Consider the following 15,382-nt stretch of genomic DNA (forward strand, 5'->3'; position numbering starts at 1 on the left):
AAGCAGGCGGAAAATAGAATAGGGTGGGAATTACAAAGTTCATAGAGCAACATGGTTTTAAATTTATACAGTGAGCCTTCCCAGGAATGCTAATTAAAAACCCAGAGTGGACGAGTCGTGACTGAGTAGGACCTCAGTGGGGCGCTCTTTAGGGTGTATGATCCGAACGCTGGCCTGGAACGCGTCCAGGAAGGTGTCTGGCCCGCCAGGAGGACGTGCATCATGCAAATGAGAACCAGAGGAGCTGAATCCACACCATGCCCTCAGCTCACCAAGAAGATGTAACAGTTGTACACATACATGCACCCAGCATCAGAGCACCTGAGGGCAAACAGATGTTCTGAAGGGAGAAACAGACACCAATACAGTGACAGAGGGGGACTTGAACACCCCCACTTTCAGCAATGAGGCGACCACCCAGACACAATCAGCAAGGAAACACTGGACTTGAACCATGCCAAGCGCTTTCCTTCTCCATTTGTGAGCAGCTGCTCTGGGTAGAGCGTGTTTGGGAAACGCAGGACATGCTCTTGGCCATCAGAATGTGAACCTGCCTGGTTTTCAGAGAGCTCAGTAATAATGCAGTAATGTGAATAACACAAGAATAGTTCGCGTAGTATAAGGGATGGCACCTGGAGAGGAGAAGGGCTGTCGCAAGAGGGAGAATGAGCTGGCCTGAGCTCTGCAGGTCCAGGAATGGTGGGGGAGGGAGGTGGGAGACCCTTCCAGGCAGGGGGTGGCAGGCAGTGAACCCTGTGTTGATAGGATGGGCTGAACCCTGCCGCTGGGTCTCAGTCAGAAGGCTCTTGGATACTAAGTTAAGGACTGTGGGTTTCATCTTTAGAAACCGGGTGAGGTTAGGGCCGTGTTGGCATTTTTGAGGAGGGGAATGGAGTAAACAAACGGGACATTAATCAGACAGGCAGACGGGAAGTAGGGTTCCAGCAACTAGGGACTTGATTAGGCTGCCGGCACGTGAGAGGTGTCAGGGTGGTGATGTGGGAATGAATTGCAAAGGATGGTTGTAAGAGAGGTTTCAAAGGATGAAGGGATGTGCTTGGTTAGGCATCCAAGTCGACCTCAAGATTACAAGCCGGGAGATGGCCGCAGTCACTGAGAAAGATGTGTTAAATGGGAGCATTATTCAGGCCTCATAGAGTTCCATGCTGACTGACCCCCACCTGTCAGCTTGCCCAGCACAGGTGGCAGCTGTCTTGGTTATGATGGATATTACATGTTGTGATTCTTGGGCTCGCTTTATGCTTTTTGTAATTGAACTAAAAACAATTAAGAATGGGTTTGCAAACCTTTCTTAGCCAATCCAAGTACATATCTAACTTCTCCTACCCTTTTTTTTTTTTTTTTTTGAACCTTAGGTTGACCCCAAAGATTGGCTTTCCATGGAGCGAGATCAGGAACATCTCTTTCAATGACAAGAAGTTTGTCATTAAGCCCATCGACAAGAAGGCTCCAGTAAGTCCATGACAGTTACCGTTGCTGTTTCATTCTGGCAGCCAAATGTGTCTCCAAGACAACAGATTTCTGTGTGTGACAAGAAGCCAGTGATTTCAGAACTACCTGTGGGAGGGTGGTGGCAGAGGGGAGGAGTTTGTTTTCTACTCGGAAATCTGTTCTTAAAAAAACTGCCGCTTGAAGGAGTTCTCTTAACCCTTCTTAGAGCCTGTTGTGAATTTTACCAAAATTACGGTTCGGAAAAGGACTTCATGTCTTGGGTAATTTTGGTTCCACAGGTAACAGCGTGAGGCTGGGCGCCCTCCTGGACTTGGTGCGCTTGCTGATGGCTAATGCTCAAGGGTCGGCATGTAGCATTGCTATCCAGCTGTTCCTCCCATGGGGGTCAGTCCTAAGGGAAAACCAGAGGTCTGAACACCATGGGGCCAAGTATTGTCCTTACCGAGAGACAGTTTCAGTACTCCTGCTGTTTGCAAACTCTTGACTCCTGCTCCATGAGTAGTTGAACATTTGTTTTAAATGAAACAAGTGTTTAATACAGATTCTCAGGCGCCATGGTAACAGGTCACATTAATATGCGGCACCACGAACCAAGGGTCATAGTGTACCCGCGTGATGTGGGCGGTGACGTGGGGTGGCGAGGAGAGCTTGAGACCTGGTACAGGCTGCACTTGAGATGTTACTGATTGTTCAGAGCCTTTTTTAAGAAGTTTACGGACAGAAGTAGGAATTCTAGGTAGACTGTTGAAGAATTAAGTTGTATGTGCTTTCAAATTGGGTTTAAGTTTAGCTTTTGCAAAGCTGGAAGGATATAATCATAAACTCCCAAGCAGAGGCAATTGTAATGCACTGGGTTGAATTAGCCGAGTGTACTTTTACTATAATCTGGTTTTATGTGAAGCCGTCACTTAAAGGGGGAAAAAGGGAGAGACCTTTGCAGGTTGTGTGCTGCGTGTCAGGTGCGACTGACTGTAGGATGGTGGGCACAGCGGAGCACGGCGGGTCCCGCCCCAGGAGGTATGGACACCAGTGGAGAGATGAAACCGGGGAAATGAGGGCAGTGCCCTCTGGCAGTGGATTTAACAGCGTCATTGCACTTAACAACAAATGCAGAAATCCAAAGGTCACTGTACCACACGGGGAGGGACCCCTGAGCCCATGTGGAGGGCAGCACCCCCAGGGAGCCCCCAGCTGAGCCCCCAGCCCTGCGCCCTGGCCAGGCGGCTCCTCCTCCCGGCCAGCCGCTCAGATACCCCAGTTTGGCGCCACATGTTGACTCCTATGCTGGGACCTTCCGGTCATGAATGGTGCCTGCTTTGGGCTGAGACAGCTGGCTCCCCTTGGAAAAGGGCCTCTGGTGCGTGCCCCATGGAAAAGCAGAAGGGTAGAGACCTGCCCTTGACGGCAGGCCCTGCCCAGCCGATGGAAGCAGGGAGCAGCCCAGAGGCTCACCTGCTTCCTTGGGACCTTGGATTCACTTTCCTCAAGCATTCCTGGTTTCCGTTTTGAGGATCTCATTCTCTGCCAGAGTTAGACAGCCTGCCCTGAGTTGCATCAGGAGGCCTGGACTGGAGACATGGATTTAGAAATCTCTGAATGTTAGCCTTTGGTTTTTAACTTGAAGTCAGAAACTGGCCACCTGCACAGGCAGCGCAGGCATTTCCTGTCTCCCGTGCGCCAGTGCTCTCGCCATCCCCGCACTCACAGCTCTGTGTCCGGGCGGCTGTGTTCTCCGGGAGCTTCACCTGCAGTTCTGACCCTTGGTTTGTTTGTTTGTTTTTCTCTTTAAGTGACATTTTTCATTAGTTTCTTTGCAAATACTTGGGAACCACAGCCAGGATCTACCTGGGTAGCAGGGCTGTGCAGTCACGAGAGGTGGCTTTCCCCTGTGTAACAGGAGAAAGGTGGGTGATAAAAATACCTGCTTCTCCCTGCTCCTTGGGAAACCCGATGACTTAATAACAAGCGTGTGAAACCCCAAGGAGAGCCCTGCCCAGGAAGTCCGTGGGCTCTGGGGCTTGCCATCACTCCCTCCCCTGCATTTGGGGACAGGTGGAGAGACTGAGCCCTTCCTGGGCGTGTCGACCAGCCCGCCTGGCAGGTTCCTGTAGGCTTCAGGAGGGCTGGTCCTTGTTTCAGGCCACCCTCCCCTGTTCCAGTCTGGATGCGAAGGGTGCTGTGGTTCCCAAGAGCAAGGAAAGCAGGAAGAGGAAGCAGATGACTCTAACTTTTAGGCAGAGTTTCTAAACCACACTGTCCCTCTGTCACCTGTGTTAGTCACACGGGTGACCAGGAGCCAAGAAAGAAGACTGTGTCCCAGACCCATGCGGTCCCAGAGTCGGGAAGCCCTTGGGTGCTGTGATTTCTGTTGTTTTCAAGAAGGCTTTCCAGTAGTGGTGTCGTAAGGCAGCCCGAAGTCTGAGCCAGGCGTTTCTTGTACCAGCCAGCTTTCACTGTGCCAGATGCCTTTCTCAGTTCCTGGGAATATGTTGTGACTCAGTCCTGACAACAAAGCCGCTGATTGTATAGCTGAAGATGCTGAGGCTCTCAGAGTGGCGGAGGGACTTGCCCAGGGTCATGGGGTCAGACACAGCAGGGCCGCGTGAACTGTCACCCTGCAAGTAGGTGTACACTGGACACCCGTAAACAGAGCGTGGGTTTGGTCCCGGCAAAGCAGAGGTGCGCGAACATGGCCCAGAGCGCCAAGAGGCTGACTCGGGGTGGAAGATAGTAGGACAGGCCAGTAGGGTGAGGCGCTGGCAGCCCCCATGGCTGATGTCTCCCGTCGGCCGCAGTGGGCACCGAAGTGACAGCCGCGGGCATGTGGGATTGGACGTGATACGCCGAGGGGGGACCGCGGAGGCCTGCTCCCAGTGAGGGCGCAGCTGAGGGGAAGGGGGCTCGGCCCGAAGGCCTTCACGGGCACCAGGCCATTTGTACAGGGTCCTGGAGCTGCCCGGCTGGCGCTGAAGCTCCAGCGATGCCCCAGTCGGTGCGCTGGCAGTGGTGGGAAGTGAAAGGTTGATGCGGAGGAGACAAATTCAAATAGGAGAAGTTGCGCTGTTCAAGCAGGAATCAGGGGTGGGGCCACCAGGGGCTGGAGAGGTCAGAGGAGCATGTCAGCCGCTGGTCCAGCCGTGGGGTTCCTGTGTGTGCACACACAGGCGTGCGCTGACCGCACATGATCCCTCTGCTTGTCCTAGAGGATGCTCGCCCCCTGGCACCGAGGACCGCCCCCGCCTCGCTCGCTGGGGTCAGCGGCTTTCCACTGGGCGGGGTCGGTTTTGGGAGAAGCAAGCCAGAGACCCCGCATCCCCAAGTCAGCGTCCACGCTGCTCTGTCCCGCAGGACTTCGTGTTCTATGCGCCCCGCCTGCGGATCAACAAGCGGATCCTGCAGCTCTGCATGGGGAACCACGAGCTGTACATGCGCCGCCGGAAGCCCGACACCATTGAGGTGCAGCAGATGAAGGCCCAGGCCCGCGAGGAGAAGCACCAGAAGCAGCTGGAGAGGTGAGGGGGCGGGGCGGGGGCGACGGGGGGCGGGGGCGGGGCGACGGCGACGGGGCGACGGCGACGGGGGCGGGGCGACGGCGGGGCGGGGATCCCAGTGTGCGGGCCCCCTGAGGCGGGGAGCCATCAGGGCGGCTGGGGTCAGTGCTGTCGCCTGTGTCCCCTGCCGGGTGGACGGGCCTGGGGTCGGTGAGGGGCTGGGGTGAGCAGGCTGCTGTGTGGACACCATGCTTACCTTCCCCTCCTGGAAACAGGCAGCAGTTGGAAACCGAGAAGAAGAGGAGAGAAACCGTGGAGAGAGAAAAAGAGCAGATGATGCGTGAGAAGGAGGAGCTGATGCTCAGGCTTCAGGACTACGAGGAAAAAACCAGGAAGGCGGAGAAAGGTGGGCGGGGCCTCCTAGGAGGAGGGGCTCTGGTCCGGTTGTGATGGGAGGGTCGGTTGGTGGGCACACAGGCAACCCGGAGGGACCCCTCTCTGTTAAGCTCACACCCAAAGTAGAGACTTTCAGAAGAGACGTGATAAAGTGGTGATTGGGATTAGAAGCTAGTTCTGTGGGTTCTGTGCCGAATGCTGCTGGACGTAAACCTTTTAAATTTCCCCGGGGTCCGGTGGGGTAAGCTTTGAATTATTTCCCTGTTCCTGATGAGGATGCGGAGGTTCGAGGAGGCGGAGCGCTCTGCCGAGCTCAGCCGAGCCCTGCTGCATAGCCCACCTTCTAAGCCGAGAGCCGGGGGAGCGGTCCCGATCTCCTGAGTTTGAGGAGAGCAGCCGGGAGAGGATTCAGCCAGCCGGGGGGGGGGGGGGGGGGGTGTCCTCACCGTGGGGATGTGGTCTTCTGTGCCCTGAGGAACCAGTCGCCCAGTGTTCCCCGCAGGGTCTTTGGTAGGAGTGGCCCTGGACCCGGTCCCCTACTCTGCAGCATAGGGATGATTCCTGCCACAGGCCCACCTGGTTCCCTGGGGGGAAATCAAGGCAGGATTTGAGGGGTTCCCGACCGCACCTCAAGCAGCTCTGGTTCTGCGCTCTCTCTAGAGCTCTCCGACCAGATCCAGAGAGCCCTGAAGCTGGAGGAGGAGAGGAAGCGGGCCCAGGAAGAGGCGGGGCGCCTGGAGGCTGACCGCCTGGCCGCGCTGCGCGCCAAGGAGGAGCTGGAGAAGCAAGCAGCCGACCAGATCAAGAGCCAGGAGCAGCTGGTAGGAGCCTCTGGCCTCGTGCTGAGTTACAGGGAGGCTGCCCCTGGGGACTGGCAGAGTGACACCTGCCTGATGATCATTTGTACATTACGGCGGGGCTGTAAAGTGATCTGAGGGTGTAAGGTGGCCGGTGGGGAGGGAGCCCCGCAGTGGTTGGGCCTTGGGTGGGGGGATGGACTCGGCAGCCCTGGCGAGGCACAGCCTCAGACACTGCGGGCGATGGACACCGCCGGCCAGGGATGGGGCACCATATACCAAAATATGTGACTCTTCCTTCACGAGTGGCATGCTGAAACCGTTCTGGAAATAATCTGGGCTTCCGTTTCTTCCCCAGGCCACGGAGCTTGCGGAGTACACGGCCAAGATTGCCCTCCTGGAGGAGGCGCGGCGGCGCAAGGAGAACGAGGTGGAAGAGTGGCAGCTTCGGGTGAGCGCAGGGCGCCGGCGGGCGGGGGCTCAGCCGGGACACCACCTTCTGGGCTCCCGGACGCTTCTGGACGCCCCGTTGGGAACTAGCTTTAAGTCAGATTACATGGGTGCCCCCAGGACGCCCAGAGTCCCGGCCCTGAGCCCTTCTGCCGCTCGGAACATGCCTCCCCGCGGTGCGGGGGAAGACCTGCACCCTGGGGGTCTCCAGCCCCCGCGAGTCCACCTCTGGCTACTCCTTCCTGTGCCGCGGGTGGGCAGCCTCACCTCTGAGGCTCGGTTCCCTGTTGCAGAGCCAGGACGAGCTTGTGGGGTATCCAAACCCCCCACCCAGGGGTTTAGTCAGTTGCTGCTGTAATAGCCCCGCATCCTTCCGGCCAGCAGACTGCACGGTTCCCCGGGGGCTGCCACTGAGTTCGGAGGGTGGACCTCTGCCAGGCTGCGGGGCTCCTCTCCCCTCACCAGCCCTTTTCCACACTTCCTCACCTGCGGCGGCCCCCTCCCCTTCATGGGGGACCCCCATCCCCCAACCCGAGTTGTGTCCAGAAGACTCTGGTCCTTGGGTTTTTGAGGAAAGTGCTGAAGTATTAAATGAGAGAAGTGGGTTTCAAAACAGGTACAAACTAAACACATCTCCAGAGTCAGGATGGTGGTGCAGTGTCTCCCCCCACCCCCGCCCAAGCTGCTGGAAGGATTATGGGGTGAGAAAGGGTGTGAACCACCTGCTGACAGGCAGGGAGGAGCTTGGTAAGCAATGCCCAGCCTGCCACTGGGGGAAAGTAAAATCCAACATCAAAAAGCCTTTAGTGGCTAGAGGGCTTCATCATATTTTTTTCAAAAGTATATACAATAAGCACATACAGGGACTGTAAAGAAGTTATAGTACTTAGAAAAGTGTCTACGTTCTCTCAGTGCCGCGGGCGCCGTTGACCCGGGTCTCCAGACCTGGGGGCAGCTGCACAGACGGTGGACCGGCCACCAGGTCAGCCAGAGCCTAGCCCTCAGCTCGGCGCTGCTGCAGCCCGCCACATCTAGCCGGCGGGGGAAGGGAGGGTGCAGGATCTTGCTCTCCGCAGGGACAGTGGGCCTTCAGTTAAAAGGTGGTTCGTAAGGATTCAAGCCCGAGGTTCTCTGTGAAAGTTCTCACCTGCCTCTCAATCTGCTTCCAAAGGCCAAGGAAGCCCAGGATGACCTGGTGAAGACCCGGGAGGAGCTGCACCTGGTGATGACCGCGCCCCCGCCGCCGCCGGCGTACGAGCCGGTGAACTACCACGTGCATGAGGGCCCGCAGGAGGAGGGCACGGAGCTGAGCGCCGAGCTGTCCAGCGAGGGCATCCTGGACGACCGCAACGAGGAGAAGCGCATCACCGAGGCCGAGAAGAATGAGCGCGTGCAGCGGCAGCTGATGGTGAGGGCCGGGGGCCGGGCGGGGGTGGGGGGGCGCCCCGGGTGGGTCATGGAGCTGACCACGGGCTGCTTCCCCTTGCAGACTCTGACCAGTGAGCTGTCCCAGGCCAGAGACGAGAACAAGCGGACCCACAATGACATCATCCACAACGAGAACATGAGGCAAGGCCGGGACAAGTACAAGACGCTGCGGCAGATCCGGCAAGGCAACACCAAGCAGCGCATCGACGAGTTCGAGGCCATGTGAGGGGCCGGGCCTCGGCTCCGCCCCGCGCCGCCCCCGGCCCTGCGGCCGCCACCCCCTCTCCCGGCTCCGGGTCCTTTACCAAGAGAGCAGTTACTTCAGTGGGAATGTTCTGGGGCTGGGACCGGCGGCAGTTTCCCTGGTTTATTTTTTCCAATTGTATCATAGTGCCAAACAGGCCTGATTCTTTTTATTTTTATTGAATCATTTCCTGTTTTGTTTTTTTTTGCTTGGAGCAGGATGAAATCAATTAAGGAAAGATGCCTGTAAAGTCTGAAATAACTAACTCCTCCATGCTGGCATGTGTGATACAGATTCAGTATAATTAAAACCACATCGTGGCTTATATTCTGTGCCATACTTTTTTTCTATCTGAAATTAGCTGAAATTGATTTTCTTCTTGATTTCTATGAAGGATCCACCTCTGTATATTTGTTTTTTGAAGGGTGAAAAGTTTGACGCACTCCCTTATGCACGCACGCCATTTCCTTCCTCCAGGCCTTCAGTTGACGAAATCCTGTGATCATTCGATTCCTCAGGATAAACAATGCTGGATACTGCACTCTGGATTTTTTTTTTTTTTTTTTGCTTAACAGGTAGAGGGCTACATTGTTGGACTTACACACCTAAATAATGATCAGCTATAGAGCATAGTATTTATATGTAAGTGATAACGTGGGTTTGTAACATTAGTTTAAAAAAGGGAAAGTTTCATTCTGTATATTTTGTTACCTTTTACAGAATAATAAAAGAATTACATATTAAAAACCACGGCCCTGAATCTGACATGACCTGAGGGCAGTAAGGAGGCTGGTTGACTGCTGTCTTCACATCTGGGAAATTACTTTTTTTTTTTTTGGTTTTGCTTTTAGTGTTCTTTTTGTGTGTAACTGACTATGCGCGCATTTGAATTTTCTATCAGAGCTGCGACAGCCACACAGGCTGTTCAGATAACTCGGACACCAGCCGTGAGGGCCCTTCTGACCTGGTTAGGTCCACAGGCAGAACCTGCTCCGACCTCCTCCTGCTCCCCAGCACGCCTGCGAAGAGCCGGTAGCTGTCTGCTCATTCCCGGCCTTCCTGTCCTTTCCCCTTGAGACGTCCTGCGGGGATGAACCCAAGGCAGGAGGCAGCAGCAGGTGTCTCCAGGCAGGCGCTGGAGTGGCAAGGGGCCTTTCTCTGACCCGCTGTCTGCACAGGCTGGCAGCTGCGCTGAGAGGCCGGCATTCCTCAGGTGACCCTTACCTGGCCAAAATGACCCCCAGCTGATCGCCTCCAGAAACAGTTTTCCACAGCCAAGGGGGAAGGAATTAAATACTCACCATGGTCTTTCCTCTTTGAGACACATAAGTTCACTATTTGCTAAGCACAGGGGAACCAGGGTAGCTGGTGAACATTTATTGAAATCTGGTCATTTTGTACATCTCCCAAAGCACAGACAACCAACCTGAGAGCAAGGTGTATGCATCGATTATTGATCTGTTTAACTTAAATACACACGGAAGGGTCTGGAAGAACATCTCAGTGGTGGGCTGGCTACAGACGGGCAGGTTCACACTGTGAGGGACCCCGCCCAGCACGTGTCCACACCCAGCCCCGCAGCACCTGAGCAGCAGTCAGCGCAGGATGAGGGTCATGTCTGTCCACAGGTTGGGGCTGGAAAGAACTTTCTGCCACTGGAGCTTTGCCTGTGAGCTTGTGTGTGCACCGCCGGGCTGGTCCTCCTCTGTGTGAATGAAGGGACAGGTTAGTGATGGCTGAGGGATGCCCACCGGCCCTTCTCAGCAAAGTGGAAAGTACCTTTTCTCTGCAACTTCAGACCATATGAAAATGTGCCCTGCCAGCGAGTAAGGGAGAGGACCCACCCCCAACAGCAGGTGTGGGCATGCTCAGGTGTGCTCCCCAGGGGCCGACAGGCCTCCAAAAGCCTGAGGCGTCTTCCCTGTGGTTTGGAAGTGAGGAGAGGACAGCTTTGGGTGGTTTCTTCCAGAAGGGGGTCAAAGGTCTTAATACATCACTGTGGCTGCAGACGGGCAGGGAGCCAGACCAACCAGGCCCAGGCTAGCTCGCAGAGAGGAGCAGCCCTCTGTGAGAAGAGGGTGCTGTGGACAGGGTTCCTTTTAAAACTAATCTAACCGTGAGTCTGGTTTCTCCCCCGTGGTCTCAGAGGCCCTGGGAGTGTGTCTGGATATCCTGGTCATCATAGCATTTTGGGAGCCTTGCTGCCCCAGGAAAAGCCAGCAGCACTCGCTCCGTTAATGAAATCATTTCTGAATTGCCGTTTGTTTGGGTTAAGAAGATATTCTCCTTTAAAAAAATAATCCTTTCATGAATGATGCCAGAAACAAAAGCAAAGGCTGTACCCAGCCCATTTTGAGACCTGTAATTTTTTGTTTCTTTAGCAGATCTAAATCCGATTTAAATCGTTGAAATACTTTGCTGTATTACCACTCAGCTGTAAAAACTAGACTAACTGCCATTTATGGTGGGTAAGGAAAAGGCAACCCACTCCAGTATTCTTGCCTGGAGAAGCCCATGGACAGAGGAGCCTGGCAGGCTACAGTCCATGGGGTCGCAAGAGTCGGACACAACTTAGTGACTAAACCACCAGGCAGTTTCAAAGCCAATTAAGTTACCTGCCACCATGGAAAGTTTTTCTTTTTAATGGTATGAATGTTAGAATGGTCACTAAAGATCAGACAGACTTACTCAAACCAAGCCTGGCACCTCCCAGGAAGCGGTCATTCACCCCGAAGGTGGCCTGGTCCCAAACAGTCAGTTCTAGGCTGGACTGCCTCAGCTGCGAAGGGGTGACGCCTTTGAAAACGAAGGAATGCTTCCACTGGGGACAGGCTTGCTTCTTCAGGACGGGGGACTTGAGTCTCAACCTCTGTTGGTCTGGCAGAGTGAGACAGCTGCACAGGCAAACAATCAAAAACACGTAAGCTCGGCCCGCCACGAGCCCCGCTCCCTGCTGCTACTTGCTCCTTGGTGAGACCAAGTGCTCAGAAAGTGCTCATAAACCCACCGCAGAACAAAACCTGTAAGCAAGGAGCGAGCATGGGAATTGTGAGACCTGGCTCTGTGATCTCTCACCAGGATATTCCAACTTTTAGAGTCGAATTCTGCTCCGAGGATTAAGGGTGCTTTGGGATTCTGGGCCACGTGGCCCTAGGCTTAATCTGCCTCCTCGGTGTGACCACCATCAGGCCACAAGGAGGCTACCCAGGGAGCAGCACTCTGCACACACGTTATCTCCTTTAACCCTGTTCTCAGACAAAAGAAATCCAGGAGGGCTAAGTCAGTCGCTCGCTCAAGGCCGTACAAGTGGCAGGCTTAGGACACGAACCCACTTCTATCTAGACAAGGGAAGCCGTCATTCTTCCATTATGTCACTGACTGGGGATTTAGCAGTTATGTATAATTATTAACAGTGTTTGCTTTACTTTTGGAGACACCAATAAATGCGTAGTGAATGAGACAGGCAGTTATCCCCAAGAGGAGATGTCAAGTGTCAAGCAAAAGAAATATTTACTAACCGTGTTGCTTTCTGCATGTTCCCCTCAGTCACCGGAGCTGTCACTGGTGTCATGGGAAGGACTGATAAGATTTGGGTTTAGTTTAAAACGTATTCCAAATCTAGCTTCAGCATGCCTGAGTCCCATGAATTCTTGGAAACTAGTCTTCAACACACATTATGTTGGGTTTTCATAGGAAAGCTAAAATAAGTTTAAAGTGGCTCACACTTTTGGTGTGCCCTTACAGGGACAATGCCATATGTGTCATGAAAGTGAAAGTGTTAGTCGCTCAGTCGTGTCTGACTCTCTGCAACCCCATGGACTGTAGCCCGCCAGGCTCCTCTGTCCACAGGATTCTTCAGGCAAGAACACTGGAGTGGGTAGCTGTTCCCTTCTCCAGGGGATCTTCCCGACCCAGGGATTGCACCCGGGTCTCCTGCATCACTGTCAGATCCTTCAGCATCTGAGCCACCAGGGAAGCCCTGCCTGTATGTGTGATGGTCATCAATAAATAATGATTGATTACAATGGAATACCTACCCCTTAACAAATGAGTTTAAGGTGCCATCGGACCGCACAGGTAGATTCTTGGCTCCCAGCACCACCAAACAGAGCTGACCGTTCTGTGATGGCTCGTCTCCTGTCCCTAGAAGGAAAGCTGGCATTTACCATCAACCTTCTACAATTTCTACAACTTTCTACAAACTTCTACAGCATGCAAGGCTATCCCCTGAAACTGGTAGTTTAACCAGAGGATGTGTTACAACCCTCAGGTCCCCAGAACGAGAGAGCAGAGGATCACGTCTACCATGCATGGCTCCCCTGGCCCTGCTCACATGCTGCCCACTGCATCATCAGGGAAGGATTCAAAACCCAGGCACCCAGCAGCTGCCAAGAAGCATGAAGAGCCAAGGAGAGGAGGCAGCAGGAGCTTTAACCAATTGTAGCCAGTGGGCTGGGAAAGAGACCTCTGTCCAGGGGCTACGATGACCACAGGGTGTGAGCTATTGGTCTGCTGGGGGTCCTGCAAGCATGGGCAGCAGAATTCCCTCTTCTATCAAACAGGAGATCACTAACAGGGAAGCCTGGTGTGCTGCAGTCGACGGGGTTGCACAACTTAGTAGCTGAGAACAACATTGCTAATAACAGGGAATTGCTTCCTCTCCGGTCTTCACTGTCCGCCCTCCCCGCTTTCCTGTGCCCCCGTTATCTGAGTCAGTTACACCTCGTGAAGCTGAGGACCTTGAACCCTCCTCCCTTCTGAGCAGCCGCCGCCCACGTGGCGCGGAGCCGGTCGCTGGGAGCCTGGCAGGCACTTCAGCCTGGAGTTGGAGGCGAACTGGACCATAATGCAGGTGTCGGTCCACACAGAGGGCCATGGCCAGACTGTTTCTCCGGTGAGAGACTATGCAAGCTGGCTGCCTGGGAGGAAGCCCCCAGGCAGGCGTCCTAAGGGCCCGTCGAGTGGGCATCACAAGCCTGGTTTTGGTCACTAATTTCCCTCCTAAGTCGAGGGATCCAGAGAAGCAGGCTGGGTTTCGCGGGTTTGGTGGGTGTTCTGGAACACGTGCTCAGTGGGCAGCAGAAAGGAAAGGCTCGGCCTCTCAGGCCATCTGCTGCCCCAGGCTCGGGTACAGTGACAGGGATGGACAGATGTTTGCAGGCAGGAGGCCACCCACCTTCTGGAGCCTCCTGGAGCTCTCTGGGCCCTGCAGGGAGGACCAGCTTGGCTCGGACTGCGAGTTCTCCGTTATTGGTGGGAAGGCTGTCTTCGGATTTCTCTGCCTGTGGGATATGAGGCAGAGCTCAGAGGCAGGTGTCCCCAGCCCCCAGAACCTTCTGGACTCCTCTCACTGTCTCAGCGCTGTCCATAAGTGTCCCCTTCCAACCTCCCCGTGGCCCACCCCATCCCGGCAAAGCTTCGGCAGGTCTGAGAGAGCCCAGGAACCGGGGCAGGAGGTGCGCCAGCCTCCCACCTGGCGAGTGAGTGAGTGGAGAGGTTTGGGGAGGGGAACAGAAGCGTCTAGATTCATTCTGGTCCCCCAGCAGGGAGCAGCCTCCACCCTCAGCTTCCAGAAATCTGCGACAACCCCATGGTTGCCTCCTGGCAGGGCCGAAAGGGTGGGCCTGTGAGCAGACCCCCACCCCGAGCCAGCATGAAGAGTCACTTGTTTGTCAGCTGGGATTAGGAGGGACGCCTCTCAGTCTGGGGATCTCAGCTCCTCGCCTGCTTATCAAAGAGATGACCAGCCTTGGCGGCGGCCTGCCTTAACCTGAATGAGATCCTGGGGGAAGAAGACAGGATGGGGCCCCTCGACAGGGAGCTGGTGGGGGGGGGGGGGCACGTAGACTGCATCTGGCAGGAAAAATCAGGAGAGCCTTCACGGAGGAGTGGGGATTTAAGTGCCGTCTTGGCCTGACCTTAGAGATTCCAAGAGGAGGTCTGAGGATAAACTGAGGTTCTGAGAAGAGCAAGCACAGGATGGAGAGGATTGGGGGGGCGTTGTGCAGACCCCACAGAGAAAACAGCTGGGAGCAGGGAGCGGGGGGACACTGCCAGGCCCAGGCTTAACCCTGTAGAGGCCAGAAACCAGAGCTGCTTCTAAGAGGTGCAGCGTTAAGTCACTCAGTCCTGTCTGACTCTGTGACCCCGTGGACTGTAGCCCTCCATGCTCCTCTGTCCCTGGAATTCTCCAGGCAAGAACACGGAGTGGGCTGTCATTCCCTTCTCTGGGGGAATCTTCCTGACCAGAAATCGAACCTGGGTCTCCCACACTGCAGGCAGATTTTGTTTACCATCTGAACCACCAGGGAAGCCCACTTCTAAGCAGAAGCATCCTGAAAAACAGCCCCTCAGAGCCCTGGAGGGGAAAACAGGGACTAGGGCGCCGGGGCCCGTCCCAGCCCTTGTAAAGGCCCTGCCAGACTCTCATGTGGCCTCGTACCCTGCTGCCGCCTCTTAGGAGGTGACAGAGCCCCTTTCTCATCCGTGCTCTCTCCCTATACTGGGTCTTGGCACAGAAACATGGGCAAAGCAGCAGCCCCAAGAAACACAGCCCTTTCTCCCCGGCCTCTCACCTGCGTGGCCACCGGCCTGGCCCGCCCTCCCGGCCTAGCTGAGCTGGGACCCCTGCTGGTCTTCCTGAGGACATGGGGTCCGGCCATTCTGTCTTCCTGAGGACACGGGGTCCGGCCATTCTCACCTCTGAGCATTTGCTTGGGGGTGGAGGCACGGCGCACGACAGCCCCGCAGGTCTGGGAGGGGATGGAGTCCCACCTGCCCGGCAGCCTGCCTGCCTCCAGGTGTGGACTTTACCTTGAGAAGGTCAAGCCTCCTGAGCTGACAGCAGGTGTCCCCGAAATCTGGGAAGCATGTGGATCCACCAGGCTGTCACCTGGGCCTGAACCCCCTTCCTCACCTGTGCTGGTGTCTGGACCACACTGAGGGTGGGGCTATTTGGGACCCTGAACACAGCTGAGCAGGTGAGACCCCAGCCCACCCCCTAATCAGGGAGCCGGGCTGAAGCTCCCACTGCAGGGTCACAGGCAGGCAGGGGCCCCGGCTCCCAGGGACCTTCTGGGATCCTCTTCTGGGATCCCTTTGAT

General features: G+C 55.4%; 2 protein-coding genes across 5 annotated transcripts in view; one reads left to right on the plus strand and one right to left on the minus strand.

The window, feature by feature from the left end:
* Positions 1-8,604, plus strand: part of EZR (ezrin) — a 44,354-nt gene extending 35,750 nt beyond the window's left edge. Inside the window, exons 8-14 of the mRNA XM_020889350.2 lie at positions 1,377-1,473; positions 4,822-4,985; positions 5,240-5,370; positions 6,021-6,181; positions 6,516-6,608; positions 7,779-8,015; positions 8,097-8,604. Coding sequence (XP_020745009.1) covers positions 1,377-1,473; positions 4,822-4,985; positions 5,240-5,370; positions 6,021-6,181; positions 6,516-6,608; positions 7,779-8,015; positions 8,097-8,261 — 1,048 coding nt within the window. The 3' untranslated portion in view covers positions 8,262-8,604. The remainder of the gene's footprint in view (positions 1-1,376; positions 1,474-4,821; positions 4,986-5,239; positions 5,371-6,020; positions 6,182-6,515; positions 6,609-7,778; positions 8,016-8,096) is intronic.
* Positions 8,605-9,641: 1,037 nt separating this feature from the next.
* The window catches only part of SYTL3 (synaptotagmin like 3), a 90,146-nt gene continuing 84,405 nt past the window's right edge, over positions 9,642-15,382 (minus strand). For 3 of the 4 annotated variants that reach the window (XM_020889351.2, XM_070461510.1, XM_020889353.2), the window contains exons 13-16: positions 13,456-13,561; positions 12,317-12,422; positions 10,968-11,173; positions 9,711-9,984 (exon numbers count right to left, since the gene is read on the minus strand). In XM_020889351.2, the coding sequence (XP_020745010.2) occupies positions 9,875-9,984; positions 10,968-11,173; positions 12,317-12,422; positions 13,456-13,561 (528 nt within the window). In that variant the 3' untranslated portion in view covers positions 9,711-9,874. Of the gene's footprint in view, positions 9,985-10,967; positions 11,174-12,316; positions 12,423-13,455; positions 13,562-15,382 lie in introns of all 4 variants that reach the window. The other variant, XM_070461511.1, reaches the window with a different exon arrangement.

This window comes from Odocoileus virginianus, chromosome 34 (assembly GCF_023699985.2).
Source record: "Odocoileus virginianus isolate 20LAN1187 ecotype Illinois chromosome 34, Ovbor_1.2, whole genome shotgun sequence".
NCBI lineage: Eukaryota > Metazoa > Chordata > Mammalia > Artiodactyla > Cervidae > Odocoileus > Odocoileus virginianus.